Source organism: Arvicola amphibius, chromosome 11, assembly GCF_903992535.2.
Source record: "Arvicola amphibius chromosome 11, mArvAmp1.2, whole genome shotgun sequence".
Classification (NCBI taxonomy): Eukaryota; Metazoa; Chordata; class Mammalia; order Rodentia; family Cricetidae; genus Arvicola; species Arvicola amphibius.
Window position 1 is genome coordinate 73,121,236 of NC_052057.2, and position 22,703 is coordinate 73,143,938.

At 40.9% G+C, this 22,703-nt stretch overlaps 1 protein-coding gene across 2 annotated transcripts in view; it reads right to left on the reverse strand.

Moving 5' to 3' along the window:
* Prex2 (phosphatidylinositol-3,4,5-trisphosphate dependent Rac exchange factor 2) overlaps positions 1-22,703 on the reverse strand; it is a 274,501-nt gene that overhangs the window by 133,816 nt on the left and 117,982 nt on the right. Inside the window, exons 15-23 of one of the 2 annotated variants that reach the window (XM_038347373.2) lie at positions 22,339-22,401; positions 20,569-20,641; positions 18,196-18,338; positions 17,974-18,066; positions 15,772-15,920; positions 9,278-9,363; positions 5,719-5,855; positions 3,124-3,241; positions 1,866-2,050 (exon numbers count right to left, since the gene is read on the reverse strand). In XM_038347373.2, the coding sequence (XP_038203301.1) occupies positions 1,866-2,050; positions 3,124-3,241; positions 5,719-5,855; positions 9,278-9,363; positions 15,772-15,920; positions 17,974-18,066; positions 18,196-18,338; positions 20,569-20,641; positions 22,339-22,401 (1,047 nt within the window). The remainder of the gene's footprint in view (positions 1-1,865; positions 2,051-3,123; positions 3,242-5,718; positions 5,856-9,277; positions 9,364-15,771; positions 15,921-17,973; positions 18,067-18,195; positions 18,339-20,568; positions 20,642-22,338; positions 22,402-22,703) is intronic. The other variant, XM_038347374.2, reaches the window with a different exon arrangement.

A 22,703-nucleotide genomic window follows, 5' to 3' on the forward strand; every position in this document is an offset into this window, starting at 1 on the left:
TGAGGTGAATGGGAGGAGGAAAGGAAGTGTAAATTTTTGAATGTAAACATTGAATAAATGGGACCTCCTGAAGCTGAGCAGCTTCTGTAAAGCAAAGGACACTGTCACTAAGACAAAAAGGCAGCCTACTGACTGGGAAAAGATCTTCACCAACCCCGCAACAGACAAAGGTCTGATCTCCAAAATATATAAGGAACTCAAGAGACTAGACTTTAAAATGCTAATGAACCCAATTAAAAAATGGGGCACCGAACTGAACAGAGAATTCTCAACAGAAGTTCAAATGGCCAAAAGACACTTAAGGGCATGCTCAACCTCCTTAGCAATCAGGGAAATGCAAATCAAAACAACGTTGAGATACCATCTTACACCTGTCAGAATGGCTAAAATCAAAAACACCAATGATAGCCTTTGCTGAAGAGGATGTGGAGTAAGGGGTACACTCATCCATTGCTGGTGGGAATGCAAACTTGTGCAACCGCTTTGGAAAGCAGTGTGGAGGTTTCTCAGGAAATTTGGGATCAACCTACCCCAGGACCCAGCAATCCCACTCTTGGGAATTTACCCAAGAGATGCCCAATCATATTACAAAAGCATCTGTTCAACTATGTTTATAGCAGCATTATTTGTAATAGCCAGAACCTGGAAACAACCTAGATGCCCTTCAGTGGAAGAATGGATGAAGAAAGTGTGGAATATATACATATTAGAGTACTACTCGGCGGTAAAAAACAATGACATCTTGAATTTTGCATGCAAATGGAGGGAAATAGAAAACACCATCCTGAGTGAGGTAACCCAGGCCCAAAAAGATGAACATGGGATGTACTCACTCATAATTGGGTTCTAGCCATAAATAAAGGACATCGAGCCTATAATTCGTAAAAAAATCCTAGAGAAGCTATATAAGAAGGTGAACCCAAAGAAAAACATATAGTTATCCTCCTGGATACTGGAAGTAGACAAGATTGCCGGACAAAAAATGGGAACATGGGGGTGTGGTGGGATCGGGGGAGGGGGGGATGGGGGGAGAAAAGTGTGAAGTGGAGGAAGGGAAGAGCTTGGGGGAATAGGATGGTTGGGATATAGGAAGGGTAGATATGGGAACAAGGAATTATATATCTTACTTAAGGGAGCCATTCTAGGGTTGGCAGAGACTTGACTCTAGAGGGGTTCCCAGGTGTCCAGGAAGACCCCCCAGCTAACTCCTTGGGCAGCTGAGGAGAGGGTGCCAGAAATGTACAGATCTTATTGCCATACTCATGAATATCTTGCATATCACCATAGAACCTTCACCTGGCATTGGATGGAGAAAATGACAGAGCCCCACATAAGAGCACCGGACTGAGCTCCCAAGGTCCCGATGAGGAGCAAAAGGAGGGAGATCATGAGCAAGGAAGTCAGGACCATGAGGAGTGCGTTTACCCATTGAGACGGTGGGACAGATCTAACGGGAGACCACCAAGTCCAGTTGGAATGGGACTGATGGAACAGGGGACCAAACCGGACTCTCTGAATGTGGCTGACAGTGGAGGAGGACTGAGAAACCAAGGACAACGGCAATGAACATGAACTTTACAGCATGGACGGGCTCACTGTGAGCCTTGTCAGTTTGGTTGCTCACCTTCCTGGACTTAGGGGGAGCTGGGAGGACCTTGGACTTAACATAGTGAGGGGAACCCTGATGGCTCTTTGTCTTGGAGAGGGGTGGAGAGGGGGTATGAGTGGAAGGGAGGGGAGGGAAGGGGGAGGAGGAGGGAAGGAGATGGAAATCTTTAATAAAATGAATGAGGAAAAAAAAGAAAAAAGAAAGAAAGAAAGAAAAGAAAAAATGAAGAAGCTTACTGTCGCAGAGTCACGCGTACCTTGGCAGTAAGGCTGAAGAAGCCTTTGGGCTCCACCATCTTCTCCACGACGTTGCACTTGGTGCCTGCTGTGCTGTCGTATTCATAGACAACCCCATACTCAAGGTGGACATTGTCCACTGTCAGACTCACGTGCTCCTTCTTGCCATCGATAATGGCCATGGTGTTGAACTTGTCGATGACCTCTGGAATACAACGTTAGTAGAATTAATTCATGTTCTTCTGCTCACTAAATAATTTTGAATCGCTGGGATTTTCTCATTATTTTTATTTTACTTTTGACACAGAATCTTACAATGTACCCTTGGCTCACCTAGAATTTACCATGTAGGCCAGACTGACCTTGAACTCAATAGACATCTGCCTTGCTCTAGCAATCAAGTACAGAAACAGAAATGAGAGTATTTCCAACAGACCTCTCTCTCTCTCTGTTTCTATCTGTCTCTCTCTGTCTCTGTCTCTGTCTCTCTCTCTGTGTGTGTGTGTGTGTGTTTGTGTAGTGCCACAAGCATAAATATTTACCTCTTCCCTTATTGTCAAGGTGGGAATATAACAAAACTTACTTGAATTGGGTATATTTTTAAAGGGTCTACTGACTATCTCAACACCAGGCCTTCTTGTATGTACATGACCATGTGAAACAGAACTTATGAAAATGGGGACCTGAGCCATCAGACCTGGGGTAGTGGTAGAGAATCCACATGTCTGCCAAGCTTCCAAGAACACCTACTATGGTGAGTCCCATAGGAACAGAAACATCTAAATGACTTTCACCTCCATGGGGAAAATCCTGGCTTGGATCCACCCTCTTACCCCCAATGACTTAACTAGCACACTAGACCGTTGTACTAAATGGGTTCAATTTCTTCTTCCCTAAAGAGAATGTCCGGAAACTGATGAGACTTTCTGTTTTGATGACTAAATGAGAAAATCTAGGAAAATCCTGCAAAGGAACCTGCTGCAAAGCCTGTGATGCTCAGCTTTAATCCCATCATTTAGGAGGCAAAGGCAGGATATCACATATTCTGGACCAGACTGGACCATATAGTAGGTGAAACCCTACCTCAAAAAAAAAAACCATAGCATCACATGTCAACCACTATCCATTTCTACTTCCATGCATGCAATGACATATAAATTTGACAATAGCCACAGCCTAGAAATACAAGACTTGGAAGTACTTGGGAGCAGAGACAGAGACAGGCACTATGAAAAAGACGAGAGTAAGCACATGAGGAAAGGAAGAAAAGCAACCCACCTTCTACTTTGCAGTCGAAAGCTTCCCCTGCCTCGTCTCCAGAGGGCTTCAAGTGGGACTTGTGCAGGTCTTCATGAGCACTTTCAAGACTATCATAAACCCACTGTATGGAATCTTGCTGGAAGTGAGGGAGGGAAGAACTCTCAGAGCTAGATACCAGGATGCATATTAGCTTCATAACCCTGCTTGAGAAAGAAGCTTGACCATCTAGCTTGTTGATTTTTCTAGCTGAACAGTAATAAATTTTGAAAAAGAAATAAAACATCAGAATGGACATCCAATGACAATTTAATGCTCTGACTGTTTCTAGCTTAAATTACCTTCAGAAGATATACTTTATATATATATCCTAAAATACATTTTTTAAAAAAATGGGATATAGTTTTCAAATGTCTTATTTAAATATCTCAAGTATATCTTTAAATGAGTTATACGTTATACCTTAAAATAAACAAATGCTAATGGGCAATTATTTGCTGCACAAATTACCTATAATTATGCACACCATTTTAAGATCCTAACAGTCACTGTGTTTTAATACATTAATGGTATTATGAATCAAACCAATATGAAAATTGGAAGAGCATCTATTTCGTACTGAATTTCCAAGTCATGTTACATCCTTTTTACCTAGTTCATAATTCATCCCATATTTTATTTGAAACAGCAATTGTAATCTTATTTAGAGAAACAAGACAAATGAAATGATTTCCAAACAAACACTTCAAGGGTTACATGGCTTTAAGGTTTATAAATAAGATGATAAATCAAATTGAGCTGAATTGTTGAAGTATAATATAATGTATAGCACCTGTTTTTCCTTGGATCAGCTCTACAACTATGCTTATTTAGTGTGTTGCTCTAAGTCACTAAAATGAGAGCTAAGGGTTGTAGATGTTGTGGAATTCAAAAGTGGGTACATGCTTAACATTTACAAGGCTCTAGGCTCAATCTCTAGCATGCGTGCATGCGCGCACACACGCGCGTACACACACACACTAGCTGACTTGATCATTCTTGTATCTGTGAAGAACCACATCCATAATATCTATGCCTTCTTTTAGGTCCTCCTTACCCTGACCTTGCCTATGACTCAATTTGTTCAGGGGTTTAGTTGCAAGCATCACCCAGGTAGAAGTCTATGGTTGCTAACACTCACTCCTGGTGTGTTGGTACTATTCACAAAGAAAATTCCTACAAAAGATCCACAGACAAGAACTCAGGACAGCTTGGCACACACATCTGGGGGCTATGAAGAGAGGATCTGGGTACCCTGTCAGGGTCCTGAAGACCATAGGTACATCAGCAGCTTTCAAAAGAACCACCCTCCATTCAAAGTTGGAGAAAGACAATGTGGTCCTAAGTCACCTGGCTTGGGGGTCCTCTGTTACATGGCAATGGGTCCCTGACAGTGCATAGCACTCAGTGAATCCATTGTTTCTCTTAATGATTTCCTGATCAAGACATCTCCAGGGAGATAATTGGCAAGAGGAAAGGAGTAAAAGTTAAGTGAACCAGTTTGTTTACTTAGTAAAATCCTAAGAGAGGAGGAAGGCTTCTTGATTATCTCAGAAGAGTCTGGGGGTGGAGGTCACATTCAATTGTACAGTTCAACAAGTGTTTACTGAACTGCCATCATTCAGAATAACCTATGGGACTATGCATCATTTCTAAGCTTCTATTCCACTTCTGACCTTAACAGTAAGCAAAATAAATCAGCTCTTTCCCTATGGAGTCGGTGCCTTACAGAATATCAGTCCTAGCTTCAGGACAAGCAGTCACTCATTCTCCCGGTGTGGGCACTGTTATAGTCACCAAAGCAAGAGAACCTGATCACATGGAGTAAGAAAAACACATGACCTTCCTCCAGTAAAGAGGTGTCTCTGCCTCTAGTGGACAACCTGAGACTACCAGGCCACTATTCACTTTCTATTCAGACAACAGTAGAACCTGCTTATATTAGGTTCTGATGATATTTAGCAGATCAAAGCATAACACTTAAAAATTTAAACACTGGCAAGTGCATGCTGGTATTTTCTTTTAAAACTAAATCCAGTTGCCTAAATAACTATATCAAAAAATTAACCATTGAGTATATAAAATCCACAGTCTATACTTTTCCATAGAAGATTTGTTATGAAGAGTATATTGTACAATCTTGACCAGTATATAATCTAAAGTATCTCATGAGAACATTTCATAATTGTAGAGTTAACATTAATAAACCCTTATCAAAAATAAGGGCTGAGGGAGGAGCTCGGTGGCAGACAGTTGTCTAGTATGCATGTCGCCCTGGGTTCAAGCTCTGGAAACAATGGGATTTGAAAGGGAGGAACAGAAGGAAGAAAGGAAGTGCCTCGGAACAAGTTTTTATACAAATAATGATGATACAAGAATAAAATGTAATGATAAAATACAACTACTTAAGTATAGCCAATACTAGGTAGGATTAAACATTAGTATCAAATAGAGCAGTCATAATGAGAGTCACAGTGCTGTGCTTAAATTGGAAACCAAACGCTATTCACACATTAGCCTATGCCGTCCCCTAATTATTACCTGAAAGTTTTCAGTTAAATCTAATCTTATGTGTACCTTCATTGGCCGCCTGTACTTCCGGCAGGCTGTAACGTGTGCGATGACACTGGCGTGTGTCTCTTTGCTGACATTGATTCCATTAACTTTGATAATACACTGCCCTGGGTGAAGACCAGCTGCTGCGGCCACAGTACCTTTAAATATAAATGGGGAAAACTGTCAAAATCAAAAATCAGCAAAAAGATTTACCTGTTTCAGATATAGCACAATGGAAGCAATTTTAAATATATCAAAGCTCCTTAAAATGTTCCTGATAATGGTTCAGATAACAATGCTCTCTCAGTCTTTCCGGTTCTTTACCCATGATCTAGAACACAATTAAAATATTCTACTGCCTCCACAAGGAGAATTTTGAAGGAATATTGCGTAGTGACCTTCATATTGCTAATCAGATGTTTCCTTTTCAAAGGTCTAGTCAATCTAACTTTCTATATAGTAAAAAAGTAAAAGACCAGAAGCATAAACTTTATTTCAAAATCCATAAGTACTGAAATAATGTTATTTTTGTTTTACAAACACCAGCAATTTAATGCACATATAAAAATAAATTCTTTAAAAATCCTACATTTTTTCTGTGTGTACACTGGTGTGCATGTTCATATGACTGTACAAAAATGTATGGCTGTACATGCATCAGCGTATGTGCTCATGTGTGCATGTTAACATGTGTGTGTTTGCATGCACAGACCAGAGGTCAACAACAAACACTTCCTAGATTACCATTCGCTTTGGTTTTTTGAGTCAGACTTCCCCACCCATCCTGGAGCTAAATTATTAGCTAGGCTGGCTGACTAGCAAGTCCCAGGAATCCAGTTTCTACATAGCTGTGCACTCTGTATTGGTGTTTTTATGGAAGTGCTGGAGATTCAAACTCAGGTCCAAAAAATGGTGCAAGCGTGTCAAATGAATCATCTCCGTACTCTTAAAAAGTAATTCTTAAAGAAAACATTGAGCCAATTAGCTATTATGACTGGCTGCTCTAAGATAAATGAGAGTTTGAGAACCAAGGAACACATGGACAAAGGAACTAAGCAGTTATCAATTGTCTGGTCACTTTATGTGCACAGGTAAACAATCTGTACCTGTGTAAATGCACCTATGTAACTATGTAAGTAGCATGTCCTAACTGGTGGTTTAAAATTTTCTAACCACTGATATTAGTGTCAGAACAAATTAACACCAATAAATACTATTAATGAATTTTATACACACACACACATACACACACACACATACACACACACACACACACACACACACACACACGTATTATACTAGTGTCCATAAAACTTACCATATAGTAGAAAAGATTTCCATTGCAAGCAATTCAACCATAAAGGAATCATAAAGATGCTTTTAAAATTTATATACTTAGGAATATACCTTTAGTCTCTGTTTGATCCCTCCTAAGATCAACTGGCTACCTGGACATACCAGCAGTTCTGTCTATGTGTAAGCTTAAAGTTAGTAGGGGTGGTGGGGGTGTCAGCTAAGAATTGGGGCTGGGGTGCAGATGAGACAGACTGGGGTAAGTCACAGAGCGACCCACTTCTCCCAGGAATCCCGCTGCCTCGTGTGAAGACACTGAAGTCTGGACTTTATGTTTAGAGGATGCTGAGGAACATGCGTTGGAGTCTGAGTCTGTCAGTGAGGTGATGAAGAAGCGCATCATGGGAGTCAGGAGTGAGAAGGGGAGAGAGCCAGCAGAGCATAAACTCATACGAAGATGGCTGAGTGCAGGGAATGGCCTAGTTTGGCAAAGACGGTAAGTCTGGAACACAGCCTCTGTAACTGGAAAATCGCTGACTTGATTTGTGGTGTGTTGTTTCCTTTTGGTTTTGTTTTCCTTAGCTATTCTGAAGAAAGAGCTAAGAGAGTGCTTAGATTGATCCAAGGCTGAACTCTAGTGGCCTGGAGGCAGCAATACTGCCAAGAAGTACTGCAATGACCTTTTCTCATAGCAGAATTTGTTTGATAATGAACACCACGGAGTGAGGGAGTCTGAGAGGAAAGACAGAGTCCACCCCACCCCACCTTTTCTATTTAAGAAACAAAGCTCATGAACACAGTCGCCACCCACTCAAAAGACCGTAATGGTGGTCACAGCTATACACATTCAGCTTGCAGGGACTGTCCTCAAGCATGGGACAAACGTTACAGGTTAACTAAACAGAAGCGCTATGCGACAGCTGGGCATACTACTGCCCTGCAGAATTGAAGGGCTATTTGCTTTAAATGTCCACTGTGGAAAACTAAGTAAAAAGGTACTTTTTTGAAAGAAGATTTATTTTTTAATACACACATTAATTTTGTAATATAAAATTAATTGGTTCTGATAGCAACACCCTTTCAAACTGTTTCTCGTCATGTTTGAATGATCACATTATGATAGCTTACTTTTTCCAGCCCTGCAAACAGCCACCTCCCCCTTACTCCACAAGCGCCAGACTTCTCAGCTCACAAAGGCCCTTCTTGCTCCAGCAGCCAAGCTCATTATGTGCAGCACTGGGAAATCTCTACTCCCTTTACTGGTGTCAAGATGAAATAAAAATACATATCATATGAGCTTTGGGCTATGTATTTGCCTTTCAAAGAAGTAAAGTAAAATACAAACAGGCTTTGAGTCACTACAATTATTTGATTTAGAATGAATCTCATGGTGAGATTCATTGCAGACTCAAAGGAAGGAAATTGAAGAAAACATATAGCAACTGGGTGGCAAGCCCACAGGACTCTCCACAAAGCCTGAAACCGCACATTTTTAAATTATTGACTAAAATATCAACATTTATTTGCTGCTAAGGAAAATATAAATAGATAACCTTAAAAATCATCATGAATTTAAACTGAAGTACGTAAAAAATCATGTTTGGGTTGTTATTCTTCAATCAAATTGGTAAAAATAATAACAATAGTTAAGAATTTGGGGGTCCTATGGAATTGTTTAATTATTTATTCGAGTGTGTGTGTGTGTGTGTGTGTGTGTGTGTGTGTGTGTGTACATAAGCATGTGTGTGTGGAGGCCAATGGTTGATACCAGGCATCTTTCCTTCATTGCTTTACCTCAGTTTTTGAGCCAGGTCTCTCTTGAACCTGAGATCTGCCACTGGACTGTACTAGTCAGCCAGCAAGCCAGTCTCTCCCTCCTCAGGGCTGGCACACGAAAGTCTTTTTTTGCATTTTGCTTTTAGTGTGGGTGTTAGAGGCCTGAACTCACAACCTCATGTGTATGGGACACGGACGTCACCTACTAAGCCCTCTTCCTGAGCAAAGCCTCTCTCTGTCCCAAGCCTGACTCAATTCTGCCGTAATCCTTCTGCACTGGCTTTCCTGAGTGTGAGAAACTCAGATGTGAGTGGCCACACCCAGTCTGAGATTTGAGGTTTTACACTTTAGCCTATTATTTCCAGAAAGCACTTTCACCGAGTTACCAGACTGAGAGGAGACAATTCCTGACACCATGGTGATGCATACTCTAAACACATTTTGGTTGGACAGGGAATAGCCAAAGCACTTGACAGCAGTTTCCCACATCAGGGGGCGGGGGATGTCTCACCTCTTCCCACCGCGTGCACCACGGAAGGGCCAAAGCCTCTGATCTGGAAACCCAGCCCGTCTGCAGAATCTGGGATTTTAACTGTCCTAAATGTAACCAGAAAATAAGATCAGACAACTGTAAACACCACAATAGGTTCTAACAACAGCCATCTGTACCTGAGCTTTGTCTAGCAATGCACATACATCCTGGGATCTCAGTGAGCGGGAGGAGGGGCCGGAAAAGGAATTGGGATTAGTAGGTAAAATGAGAAAAGATTGTTTTAAGAAGAAAGAGGGAGGGGGGAGGGAGGGAGGGAGAGAAAGAGAAAGAGAGGGAGGAAGGAAGAAAGGAAGGAAGAAAGAAAAGAAAGAAAGAAAGAAAGAAAGAAAGAAAGAAAGAAAGAAAGAAAGAAAGAAAGAAAGGAAGAAAGAAAGAAAGCAAGCATTTAGCCTTGGGAGAGAATGACCAACAGCACCGGCCCTGGAACAGAGCACTGTAGTGGCCACTCCAACTGAGACAGCTCAGGGCTCTCACAGGATGTAAATGCAGTGGTGGGGGTAGACTCCAGATGGGCCCCGCTCAAGGCCCCCAAAACAGGATGCATAGAACAATAGGTGGTAGTGGGCTGCTCCAGCTACATCAGCTCCAACTGCAGGGACTTCCTCACCAGGGAGCACCAGCGGTGCTTTAACCACTCCCATACTGGACTTTTTAACTCCCTGGGCATTAAATCTCCTCTGCATCTTTCTGCATCTTATTCATCTACTTGTATCAGATAAGATTCGGTGATGGAGACTTCTGAGGAAGTGCCCCTGCCCTCCAGAAATGTCTACTCTGGGGAAGGTACAGAGAGGAAAACAAGAGAAATCCAGTCTATGTGTTGCTCAGGCTGATCCTCGCTAGACAGTATTCCAGCTTCCCCACAGGTTCTAGCTGAACCACCCACTGCTTCATCTCTTATTCTTTCCCAGCTGAAGTCTCCTATTTCAGGGGCGTGAGAAGGGAGCCCGCTACTGGGTTCATGCAGGAGAGAACTGGAATACTGGAGAATGCCACTGAGCGAGAAGCCCTTGGAGACAGCACTGTCCTTTCCCCAACATAAGGTGTGTACACAGCATGGAGGCCATACAGCCTCCACACTGGGCAAATTCTTCTGCACATGCATCCACAGCAGTGGTAGCGGCACACGCCTTTAATCCCAGCACTTGGGAGGCAGAGGTAGGCGGATCTCTGTGAGTTCGAGTCCAGCCTGATCTACAAGAACTAGTTCTAGGACAGACTCCAAAGCTACAGAGAAAAAAAAAAAAAAAACCCTGTTTTGAAAAACAAAACAAAACAAAACAAAAAATAAATAAAAAGGAAAACAACAGATAATGGGGACCGCTAAACTAGCCCTGAGACCTTGTTCTGTACTTGGTAACTGGGTAAACTTGGGTTGGACAAGCTCCTTAAATTCTCTGTTACAAAAAGTGCCACAGAAACTGTTGGAGGTTATGACTGTCAGAAACTGATATTGTAGTTTGTAGGTGGGGATTAAAGCGGCGACAGCTTCTATCCTGCCTAGTTTCTGTTGCTGGAATAAAAACAAGACTAAAAGCAAGTTAGAGGGGGGAATTTCTTTTATCTTACAGGTCACTGTCAGTCACCAAGGGAAGCCATGGCAAAGGCCAAGGCAGGAACTGAAGCAGAGACCACAGAGCAATGCCATTATAGGCTTCCTTCCTGCCTCTCCTCTGCTGGCTTCCTTGTGCAAGCCAGACCCTCCTGCTCAGGGGTGGCAGAACTTACAGAGGGCTGGGCCGTCCACCAACAATTAGAAGTCAAGTTTTACATTTCATCACCTCCCAACAATGCAGGACACTAGATTACTCATATGTGAAGTTGACTTCCACTCTTCAAGATTATTGTACTTTTTAAACAAAATCTGTACACAACACCATGAAATTTATTTTAGGAAAAAAAATTCAGAATTCCTCTAATTAAACATGATTAAACTCTAATAAAAACATGATCATGTTTTTCCAATGGGAAAACTACATTGCCTATTATAATAATTAATAAAATTATACAAGAGGCATGTTCTATTTCTGGTAGAAAATAAATATGTGAAATTAGCTACTGCAAAGCCTTTCAGAGAAATTCCTTGATGTTATCAAGTGTAAAACACAGCTGGAATCAAAAGAAAGTCCTGTTGTATTTACTTCTCCTATTTTTGTCTTTTCTCCTCCAAACAGGATACAACTTAAATTACGAAATACCAATTTAAGAAAATATGAGTAACCCAATCAAAGCTTCCATGCAGTTCTTCCTGAGGCCTCAAACTCTCTGGGCCTGATCCAATGATGCCTCTCTCAGATTGCCTCTAAGGCCCAAGGTAGGGGAAAGCCACTGCTGTTTAAGACAAAATGAATGGATTGGAGAGCAGGAAGATAGCCCTACCTCGATGCCACCTCCCATTCCTCTTTATATAAGTGAGAACTAATTACTCGCTCCGGCGAGCATCGCAGGTGATCTGCCTTTGCCGCAGTAAAAAGCAGCTGGAACTACTTTACTTGATGAACTCTCTGACAAGTTACCTGTCCCGTTAGAGCAGAAAATTCATGCAGGAGAAAAACCTGGGCTGTGACTGCTATCCTCCAGCTAGTTTATGGAGGAAAATGTCAAGGGAATCATAAGACACTGCCAATGGTTGGGAATGCCCTGGTGATGGTTGAATGGGAAAAGTCCTCAACAGACTCCTGGCCTGGGAACTTGATGAAGAAGAGAGAAGATCTGAGAGCACTGGCCAAACTGATGGTGGGTACCCTGATGAACTCATACTGTTATGGATTACTGGGAAAGTAGAAGATGGGGCCTAAGAGGATAACCAGAACCACGAAGGTGTGTTATTGGGTGCTGTATCTCCTCCTGACTATTTCCTGCCTTTCCATTTCTCCGTTTCCAGTGTCCCATCAGGTGGAGAAATTTCTTTGCTCCCCCCACCCCACCATCACGTTCTGGCCTAGCACATGGAGCCAAGCAACGGTGACCTGAATCCTTGGAAACCATGAGCTGAAACAGAGCCTTCCTACCTTCAGTTGCTCATGTCAGCGACTTGTCACAGACTGACAAGAAAAATGATGAGCTCAGCCTCATCAGGCAGGGACATTTCAGTGAACACATAATAAATAGATCATTATAAGCACTTTGAATGTGTCAAAGCTTTCAAATAGCTTCCAGCTCTCTACAGATCAGACATCTAGAATGAAGGGAAAACCAGCAATCTATGTGGTTGAGATGCTCATTTTCAAACGGAAACATTAAGATGGGAGTACCTTTGTGGTGTCACCTATAAGCAGACGACTGTAATGCTATTGCTTGTCAAGGCAAACTGAAGCATCTCTGGGCACATGCCTGTTCCTCACAGTCGGGGCTGAGTATTTACCAGCGTTTAACAAGTAGACTGGATTGGGATGCCAGGACACAGACCTCAGTGTACAAAGCATCTCCTCAACTATGCAGTCATGAGAATTTTACTTTATAAGACATTCTCCTCAATGGAAATCAGCGTAACTGTCTAAAGAACATATACATGCCAATTAATAACATGACTTCCAAGATTTCCCACATCAAATGCCACTCTCGCTTATTTATACTTTGTCAATATCGCAATGTGCTATATTCCATTCTTCCTGTTCTTCCTGTACATAAATTTGTGTAGTTGTTATGGCTATATTGTCTCTAAAATAGAAATAATAATTTCTTTCTTTATTATATGTGAGTAGTCTATAGGACTCAATACAGGGATACTATTAGGGGAAAGTTTAACATTTCAAATACATTGAAAGAAAACATGAGTGTACAATCTTTTTAAACTTTGTTCAAGTATTTATTCTCTGTGTATGTGTGTGTGCACATAGGCATGTGTGCATGCATGTGTCTGGAGGTCAAAGTATCACTTTCAAGAGTCATTTCTTTCCGTCTACAATGTGGCTTCTGAGAATTGAGCTTAGGCCACCAGGTTTGGCAGCAAGTGCCTTTACATGCTTAGCCATCCGATCTTTGCACTTATGCTGCCTTTTAAAGCTATTTTTTAATATAATACAAAATATTCTCTTGATGCAATGCTATCTGACACCAGCAGTAAGCATCAAATACTTCACCTAGCCTAGACAAACCAGGACTCAGTGTCTTGACAGCTCTATGGCAGAGGAACCTTGTGCCATCACAGCAAGGAGGACAAGGAAATGATAAATAACAGGGTAAAGATGCAAGGCAGGCTTGAACCTCAGGTTTGAGATACTGCACAGCAGCACTTGGGGAAGGGCTGAAAGACGCAGGACCAAAACTCTGATGGCTGAGGATTTGCTCCCATCTGTTTATTTCTGATGCCATTGGCTCTGTGCTCTTCCAATTATTGAGATGTCTATGTAAGCGATAAGTTACTGTAGGGGTAAACCAAGTGGTCATAGGGCATATACTTATATTTATTAATAATTGTTCTCAATATCTCTGTATACTTCCTAAGATGTTTTATTTCCTTTTAACACCTGAAATGTGTCAGGTGATAGGCTACTAAGACAGCCTTACCCTAGGCAGGGCTAGATAAAGAGGGAAAAGTCAACTGTAATTTTTTGTAGAAAGGAGACACTGCTGTGGTTCTTCGCTGCCCTCTAGTCCAGGGTTTTCTGGGAGAAACTGTATTAACAAGTTATACTGATTCTTCAGGCCACTGGGTACACTGTATTATGAGCTAAACCACCCATGCCCATTAATGACTTAGCATTGTCACAAAGAGATGGACTGGAAAGCCTCCAGCCCATTACACTGAACTGGAGACTCATGAAAGGTGTGTACATGATATGCCTAGTTATTTCTGAATGTATGTGTACTGGGTAATATTTTACATATAAAAATATTTTAGCCGGGCAGTGGTGACACATGCCTTCAATCCTAGCCCTTGGGGGGCAGAGACAAGTGGATTTCTGTGAGTTCGAGGCCAACCTGGACTATAGAACAACTTCCAGAACAGGCTCCAAAGTGACAAAGAAACTCTGTCTCAAAAAAACAAAACCAAATAAATAAATAAAATTTAAAGTCAATAAGACCTCATCTTAAAATTAATGAAGTTGCTGGTTACTACTGATACAATTTTTTTGTTTTGATTTTTGTTTTTGTTTGTTTGTTTGTTTGTTTGTTTTTCGAGACAGGGTCTCTCTGTAGCTTTGGAGCCTGTCCTAGAAATAGCTCTTGTAGACCAGACTGGCCTCTGATCCACAGAGTGCCTCTGCCTCCTGAGTGCTGGGATTGAAGGCATGGGCCACCACTGCCCAGCTCTACTGATAACAACTTTTAATTAGCAATTCTGACATAGCTCATTCACATGTTCTAACACTCTACATACATGTTATCTCACCCAGCGAATGCAACAGTTCATGACTAATCTGAGGTCATTAACAGAAACAAAGTAGAGAAGAAACGTCAATGAACTACACGTACATCAAAAGTTTTAACTAAAGGAGTTATGAGTTGTGGGTACAGCATGGCTCTAGTCTATATATGTACAACTGTAACATGTACCAATACTTGGAATAAACAGCAACTGATTTCAAAACAGTAGTGGATGTTTATGTGTGGTAAGATTTGAAGAAAATGTTTTCCTCTCGAGACATCTATACTTTTGAATTGTTCACGATAAATATATTGTGGTGTTTCAGATATGATGGCAGCATTCTCTAGAGGTGACTGGAAGACGAGGGCACTGGTTTCATCCCTTGGCTGACCCATGGGTGAGTTCACAGTTGCTGGCCTATTGGACGTGGACCCCGTGGGAGAGTGGGTCCCTGGAAGTGTGCCTTGGCAGGGTCTGTCTTGTCAAGGGGCCGTTCCTACACCCTGTCTCTGCTTTCAGAGCATCCACAACACCATGCCCTCTTGTGGTGATGGGCTGAAACTTCAGCCACCGTGAGTCAGAATAATCCTCTACCCTTTAAGTTACCTCGGCTATTCTGTCATAGAAATGAAAGACGGACACAGACATTAGTGTTTTTCTACTTCCGTAGATAGATGACAGAGAGCTCAACAGAGCTTTGGGTCAGTTTTGTTTTAAAGGAAAAGGTGTCTTACTAAGTATACACATGTATAGTGGACCTTCTAGATTTGACTTTATGAATATGAGCAGTATATTATAGACTGTTACTAATCACAACATTTACTACAACCAAGCACGTAGCTCTTTATTCCTGACTTTCAGGTGTTCTACTAGATTGGTTTTTTTTTTTCTCAGTCAAACTCAACATAAGCCAAAACAGCCATGCTTGGGGAGGAAAAGAAAAACATCATTGCTCCCAACACCAGGCAGTTCAGGAGTGAGCACCTATTACAATAGACACGCAGCTTCCTCTAGCCTCTAAAGACCTGCATTCATTGTGCTGCATTCCTGAATGTTCTATGACGGGGGATCCTGATGATAAATCACTACCTGGTAGGTATCCTTCCTATTTTATTCATCCATGTATCACTGTATCACTTACTCCCTTGGCTTTGTGCTCACGAGGATGCGCAGAGGCTTTTTGCTGTTTAAGCATGACTTCAGAAAGCAATCGACTTCAGAGAAAGGTCTCAGGAAAACCAGGTCACCATTAATAGCAAAGATCTTCTTCCCAACTTCCATACCGGCCATCTAAGGGAGAAATGGCAAGAAAAATTAGGATGATAATTTAATAAATATTTTAGGTTTTTACAAACCAAACAAAAGGGAAGGCTAGCATGTACAGATTTGGACACAAGAACACACATATACAATAACATTATACAACTTTATATAACAAAACTATGAATGAAGTAACAGTTATAATAATCTGTGGCATCATTATGAATGGGATTGAGCAGCTTTGCTGAAATCAGTCTTCCCCTAGCTCTATGCATACTCTACCCATCTGTGACTCATTCTTGGTGTTTAAGTAAGACATTTTAATTAAAAAAAAAAACCTTGTCCTTTAACATGCAAACTCCAGGTTAATTTACTTTTACATGTTTTTATACATAAACATATGTGTTTAAATATACATATTGTACATAAGTATATATTTATTTACTTTACTCAGAAATTTATTGAACTCAGAAAATTTCAACCCCTGAATATATGATTATATTGACTACAACCACTATGTCTCTCCAGCCTACATCAGCATGAGTGTGCCTACTACAGGGGAATGAAAGGAGTGGCCTAGAATCCAACGGCAGAGATAACCCTAATGCAATATTCTGAAAAAGGATAAGGATGACATCATCCTTGCAGTTAGCCCCAATGTTCTTAACCAGCAAGACTGCACATAAATTTCCTGCTGTTTTGGACTGCAGCTACTTGAGGAGACAACGTTTTATCTATTATAGTGTAAGATGAAGCTGTGCACTAAGAGCAGCGTCTAAAAAGCCTGGGAAAAGTACCATCCCCTATAGAACTGCTAACCCCAGTCACTTGGTGGTCCAGCACACTAACAGAGTACAAATGGACCAAGGTAATATACTTTCACTTGGAGTACCGGATAGAAAGCTTTATCTTGCACACTTTTGTTTAATGGTGAAATAAAAGGCATTTAGTATTAGCATATGCAGAGTACCACTGACTTTAGTAAAGAGATTTAAAATTATATATGGTCTACTTCTGCAGTTCTTACATTTTTATTAAAGACCCATATCCTGAGGTGCTTGATTAGGGGTTATGTGTCTTGCAAGCTAGGCAGCAGGGTGAAGAGTCTTGAATCCAGAATCCCTGTGGTACAGCAATGGAAAGTAATCTCCATGAGGACAGAGATAGAAGAAGGGAGGAAGGGAGGAGAAAGTTCTTATGTGTGTACATGTGGGTACTTGCATGACACATTCCGAGGCAAACATGGTTGTTGCTCCTTAAGTGATATTCACCTTGTCACCTTGTTTCTTGAGACAGGTCTCTCATTGGCCTGGTATTACCCACGCAGCCTAGGGCAGCTGACCTGCGACACCTGCATCCACCTCCCAAACACAGGATTACAAGTGCACAGAGTACAGTTTTTTTAAAATGTGGGTTTTGGTTATCAAGCTCAGGTCCTTATCTTGTAAAGAAAAACTGTTAAAGACTAAACTGTCATTCCAGCTCAGAACAGGGAATTTGGTCTGCTTTATATATGTCTATGCTCCCAGAATCTAGAATGATACCTATTATATAACCATTATCAAGTGACTATTTCTCATTGAAAAAGTCAGGGATGAGAAGATTGCACTGTTAAAAAGCCTAGTGATGTGAGACAGCATCCGTTAGCATCGCTCCAATGAGAAAGTCAAAGTGCTTGCTTTACTGATGGAAATTAGATTCACAGAGAAGACAGAGGAAGAGGAGATAGAAGACACCACCCTTAGTTGAACAGAATGACTATCGGACATACATAGCACAGCTCTCACACCCTATGTAGCTCCCACAGAGTTCCAGGATGGATTTCATGATTGGGAAAATCCTGAGGTTGAGGTCACAGAGCATGCCACTTGGGGACTCAGCAATTGGGAGCTGTAGATCTCTGGAACATTACCACCTCCCCACGCCCTCATCAGTGAGACACAGTCTCAACTGCCACAATCCAACGCTATTTGACAGAACACAAGCACATGAACATTCAGAGACACAACCTTCAATAAACACACAAAGTTGGATTTCAGTTTGACACTGTACTGCATGAAGACAAACTGCTAATTTACATTACCTCAGCATTAGACCCCTTTTCCACTGACTTTATGATTGGAACTTTATTTTTGTCTTCAAGCCCAAAGCCATAGCTGCCTTCATTGGATTTAATCTGAAATGTAAGACACTGACATTATTGATAAAGAACAAGGAGATCTTTACAGTGAACTAGAGTGGAAGCCTCAGTGTGCTCGCCTGCTAACCGCCACACCCGAAGGCGACTCAAGGCACAGCGACTTACCAATAGCGACTTCGCTATGACATTCTCCACAACTTTCAAGTCATGCTTCATCAGCCTGTGTTTCATATTTGATCCTTCCATTTCCTCATCGGCAAAGAAGCGGAAAAGTAGAGGCTCATCTTTGAATTCGCTTTTCTCAAGGACTGTAGAAATGGAGAGTCAGATAATCTCAGTGAACTGGGGTCTCGAGCTCACTTTCCACCCCAGCACACCCTCGGGGAATGCCTGCCAGTGATGTGCTCAGCTTTAGACTCCCAGGGCACAGTAACTGCACAGATACACCACAGATTCCTTTGGTAACCTACCCTTCCCTGTGCATTACTGTTACCTACAGGACTTAGCATTTTAAAGTAAATGCATCTTTCCACTCTCGCATTTCTTAGTCTTCCATTGTCTAAACAGAAAATCTAAATTTAAGAAAGAAAATACAATAACTCCTAAACCCAATGCAATCTAAACTTTTTACAGGCATTTTCCACTTTCAGAAAACATTGTAAACAAGTTTTTTAATGTCATGCATCTCCACAGGAAACTTCGAACGGGTTGCATAGTATCTCTGTATGTGTGAGTAAACTCCCAGTGAGGGGTCACAGTTGTTCCAAAACTTCAAACTAGAAATATGTCTTCTGGGTAAAATGTGATTTTAGTTTCCATGACTTGCTAGCTCTTCTCTGTTTCAAAACAATCTTCTCAAATAACCTTATTTTAAGGTCATTTTTTTCTCTTCATATAAATGTTAATAGTTCCCCCACAGTTTCTAGAAATGTTGATCTGTTTTGCTAGCCTTGTTTATACTACAGATAGATACAGATAATAAGATGTACATTTAATAAGATCTTGACAGCCGCTAAAATGCTTTAAAAGAGAAACCTGTGTTTCTCATTCTTTGTCATAAGTACCTTGTAGTGTACTTGTTGGGACAAGGTGACTCACAGTAACAGGAAGGCTGTGGTCCCAGGGCACTTAGCTTTGTGATGAATCAGTCCAGGTCTGGGGCCAATTCTGAGTGTGAAAATTAGAAAGTTACCTAAACTCTCTGCATTTTAGTTTTCTCATCTGCAGAATGAGGTGGAAGAATCTTCACAGCACCCTCACTAAAACTGAAGTACTGCATGTAAACATGTCAAACAATCCAGAGAGGCAACTATTCTATTGCCTTGTTTTTACAGAGTTCCAGAAAACCATGTGGGTGTATGGGTGATCTCTGAATGGAAGAGCATCTGGAACCATGATAACACATGAAGCCATCTCCCACACCATAAAAATTAACACAGCCACAGTGAATGACAGAAAGGAAAAACACTTTGGACTGAGTTAACTTTTGCCTCCATGATCTGATCATTATCCCAGGGATCACATGCTATTTCCTCCAAAAGCCTGGCCAGGCAGAAGGCTCTGCCACCTTAACTCCTGCTATCACTTAGTATTCACACACAAAAAATGCTTGCATCAAATCATTGCCTGCTGTTGCTCTTGATTAAAGAGAAAAATAATTGAGGGGTGTCAGTCTGATTTGATAGTTTTAATTTCTTAAAATATTTTAATTTCTTCCATCAATAGTTTGCTCTCTAGGGACTGATATTTCTCTATTTTAGCACTCACTGTGATCTAGACAAGAGGACATGGGACAGAATTCTCCAAGAAGCACATGATGAGAAAGGATGCTCCCAAAATGGTTGTAATTTGTGCTCAATACTCTTTTCATGCAAGTGTTGATAACTTTCTGAACATAGTTGATAAATGGATGTGAATGCTATAATCAAATATAAACTGAGAAGCACATTGTGTTAGTAATAAAAACAGATTGTTTGGGTGCCTGGATTATGTAAAATAGCATAGGGGGGAAACTCTCATTACTTTGATAGATGGAGAAATTAAAACACTAATGCGTAGTGATCTGCGTGAAATTATCAAGCAAGAAAGAGATTTTTTAGTTGACAAAAAAGATCTTGCTTATTTCTAGAAACGTAGTTCTGTAAGATCATTTTGAGTATGTTTTCCTCTATGAACAAAAATATTAGCTATATATTTTCTTATTTTCTTCATTCCACTATATTCAGACAGGATCATTTATTTAATATAAAATGAATTCAAAGAGATATAAGATTTTTTTAAAAAAAATAAAACTTTTATATCTTGGCATGGCTCTTCCAGAGTCAACACAATCAAGAAAAACTGGTAGATAACAGCCATTTGCCATAGAAATGCCACCATTAACAAATTCAATTGCAGATGTGGTGCCTCATCAGAGACCAATGACAAGACCCAGACATGTTGCCTTGACGTTAGTGGAGCACTGAGATACTTCCAATGTTCCAAGAAGACCCAAAACAATAAAACCCATCTGTAAATTTGCAGGGTATGAGTCCCTACCATGGTGCATAAATCCATTGTCACAGAGTCCGACAGCAAATATCATTGCCTCTTCCCTGGTATGGCAATCACCCTGGTAATGAAAAAATAAATCACCGTGCATGTTAATAGGCGACAGGACCTGATGTACAGTCTAGTGAACATTTCCCACACATTACATAATTGTCCCCAGTCCTTTGCTTTGCAATTGGGTACTCTATCAAACTGGCTCTCATTTCTATTTCATTTCTGTTATCAACAGTCCACTCTGGTGTTTCTTTATTGCTTATCTAGATTGACATATTTCTTCCGGAGCCATTCTAACATAAGTTGCTGCAGAATTCAGCTGTTCTACATAGGAATTTTATGTTCTAGAGATTTAAAGAGAGTCTTTTTAATAATAAAAACTTTAATAGTCAAAGCATAACATTTTGTTGGATTTTCAAGATCTCTCAGTCTTGGTTTTATTCATCTACAGCTTCAGTTTCCAAAGTTTTAAACCTACCCCCTTTCCTTAGTTAGCCCAGTTTCCTACAATTGCCTGAACTCACCTTCACTGGTGTAACACTGATACACACAGCGTCTTTTACCTGTCTACAGAACACCAAGAGAAACTTGTACCTCTGGCTGTGACACCTGTATCCCTGCTAGCCACCAAAGCAAACTGAATATGTACCTGGAAACAGGCATTGTTTCTTCAACAATTCAGGTGTCTGAAAGTTTTATGCATTCATTTGAAAATTCATATTTATTCATTTCTAAATATCACACCAAGTTCGAGATACCACATGTTAATACTCTCAAAGGAAGAACATTTTACTGCCTTCCAACAGTTTGAATCTTATGAAGGATTTGGGCATTTATATAGTGGTACCTAGGTAAGTATCCTTATACAATTTAGTTAAGATTCTTAATTGGACTGATTCTCTCAGGGAACTAGATGCACAGAAAAAAAAAAAGGTCCTGGGTCTGGCTGGAGGATCCATAAGGATTTCTGTGGAAGATGATGCTGAGAATTTTAAAGATGATCTAAGGATGACCCAAATGACCAACAACTTCTCGACGGCAAGAACTATTCTGTACTTGTTTTATTTCAGTAGCTAGTTAAAGTGTTAAGCTTATTCTGAAAGCTTTAGCTGTTTTAATTATTTAAATGTTATATTTCCCAGACTAATAAATCATCAAAAGGAAAAGTGTATAAATGTAATCTGAAATACTGTAGTGATCCTATAACCTTAAAAAATCCTTTTGGGTCTACTCATATCTGGAAGGCATTGGAGAAAGGTGCAAAACACTTGTTTGGGTGGGGTGAAACAAGGTGTTGTTTAATTAAAAATACAAATGGTGCCTGCACATGACCCATAAGCAAATCATATGATGCTTTAGAAACATTTGATCATAAGCCACTATAATAAAAATATCAATCTGGAAGCTGAGAATGTATTCAGAAGAGAACAAGAGCCATTGCATTTTCTAAGACAGTATCAGTCATTGCAGGCATCTACAGCATCCAACGATGCCTCAAAACAGCATAAGGACTGTGGTACTGCAGCCAGCTTTAATGATCCAATACAGCTGTACAAGTCCAGTCAGGACAGACTGATGTGCAGAATAAGTCTATCCAAGTCTTGGTGAAAATGGAGCCTACTTTGTCTCTCTTTCCCCCTATAGTAAGCACTGTGGCTTGTGCCCTTATCATCCTATTGCTACGTCTTCCTCTCCCAAGGCAGCCTGTGATGCTCTACTTTGAAGCACAGCAATGAGAGATCAGAATGTCTGCCTTAAACGTACGCATTTCACGATATCAGACTTCTGAAGCTGCAGGGACTGATGCAAGAGGACATGATGTCCATCCTAGAACAAGACAAGCAGTTGAGACCACTCCAGTCTAGAAATGGAGTGGCATGTCCAAGCTTGCCTCACTCAGTTTGAGCACAGCTGGCATCAGATATTGATTGCTCGAGCTAACGTTCTGGGAGATTTCAACAGACACCACAGTGTAGTGATATTTCCTTTGTATTTGAATAAATAAAGCATGGCTGAAGACCAGAGAGTAAGACAGCTGCACTGGTCAGCCTTACAGTCCAGGCAGTGATGACACACACCTTTAATCCCAGTAGCCACACTAGGTTGCCATAGAAACAAGGGAGTAATGG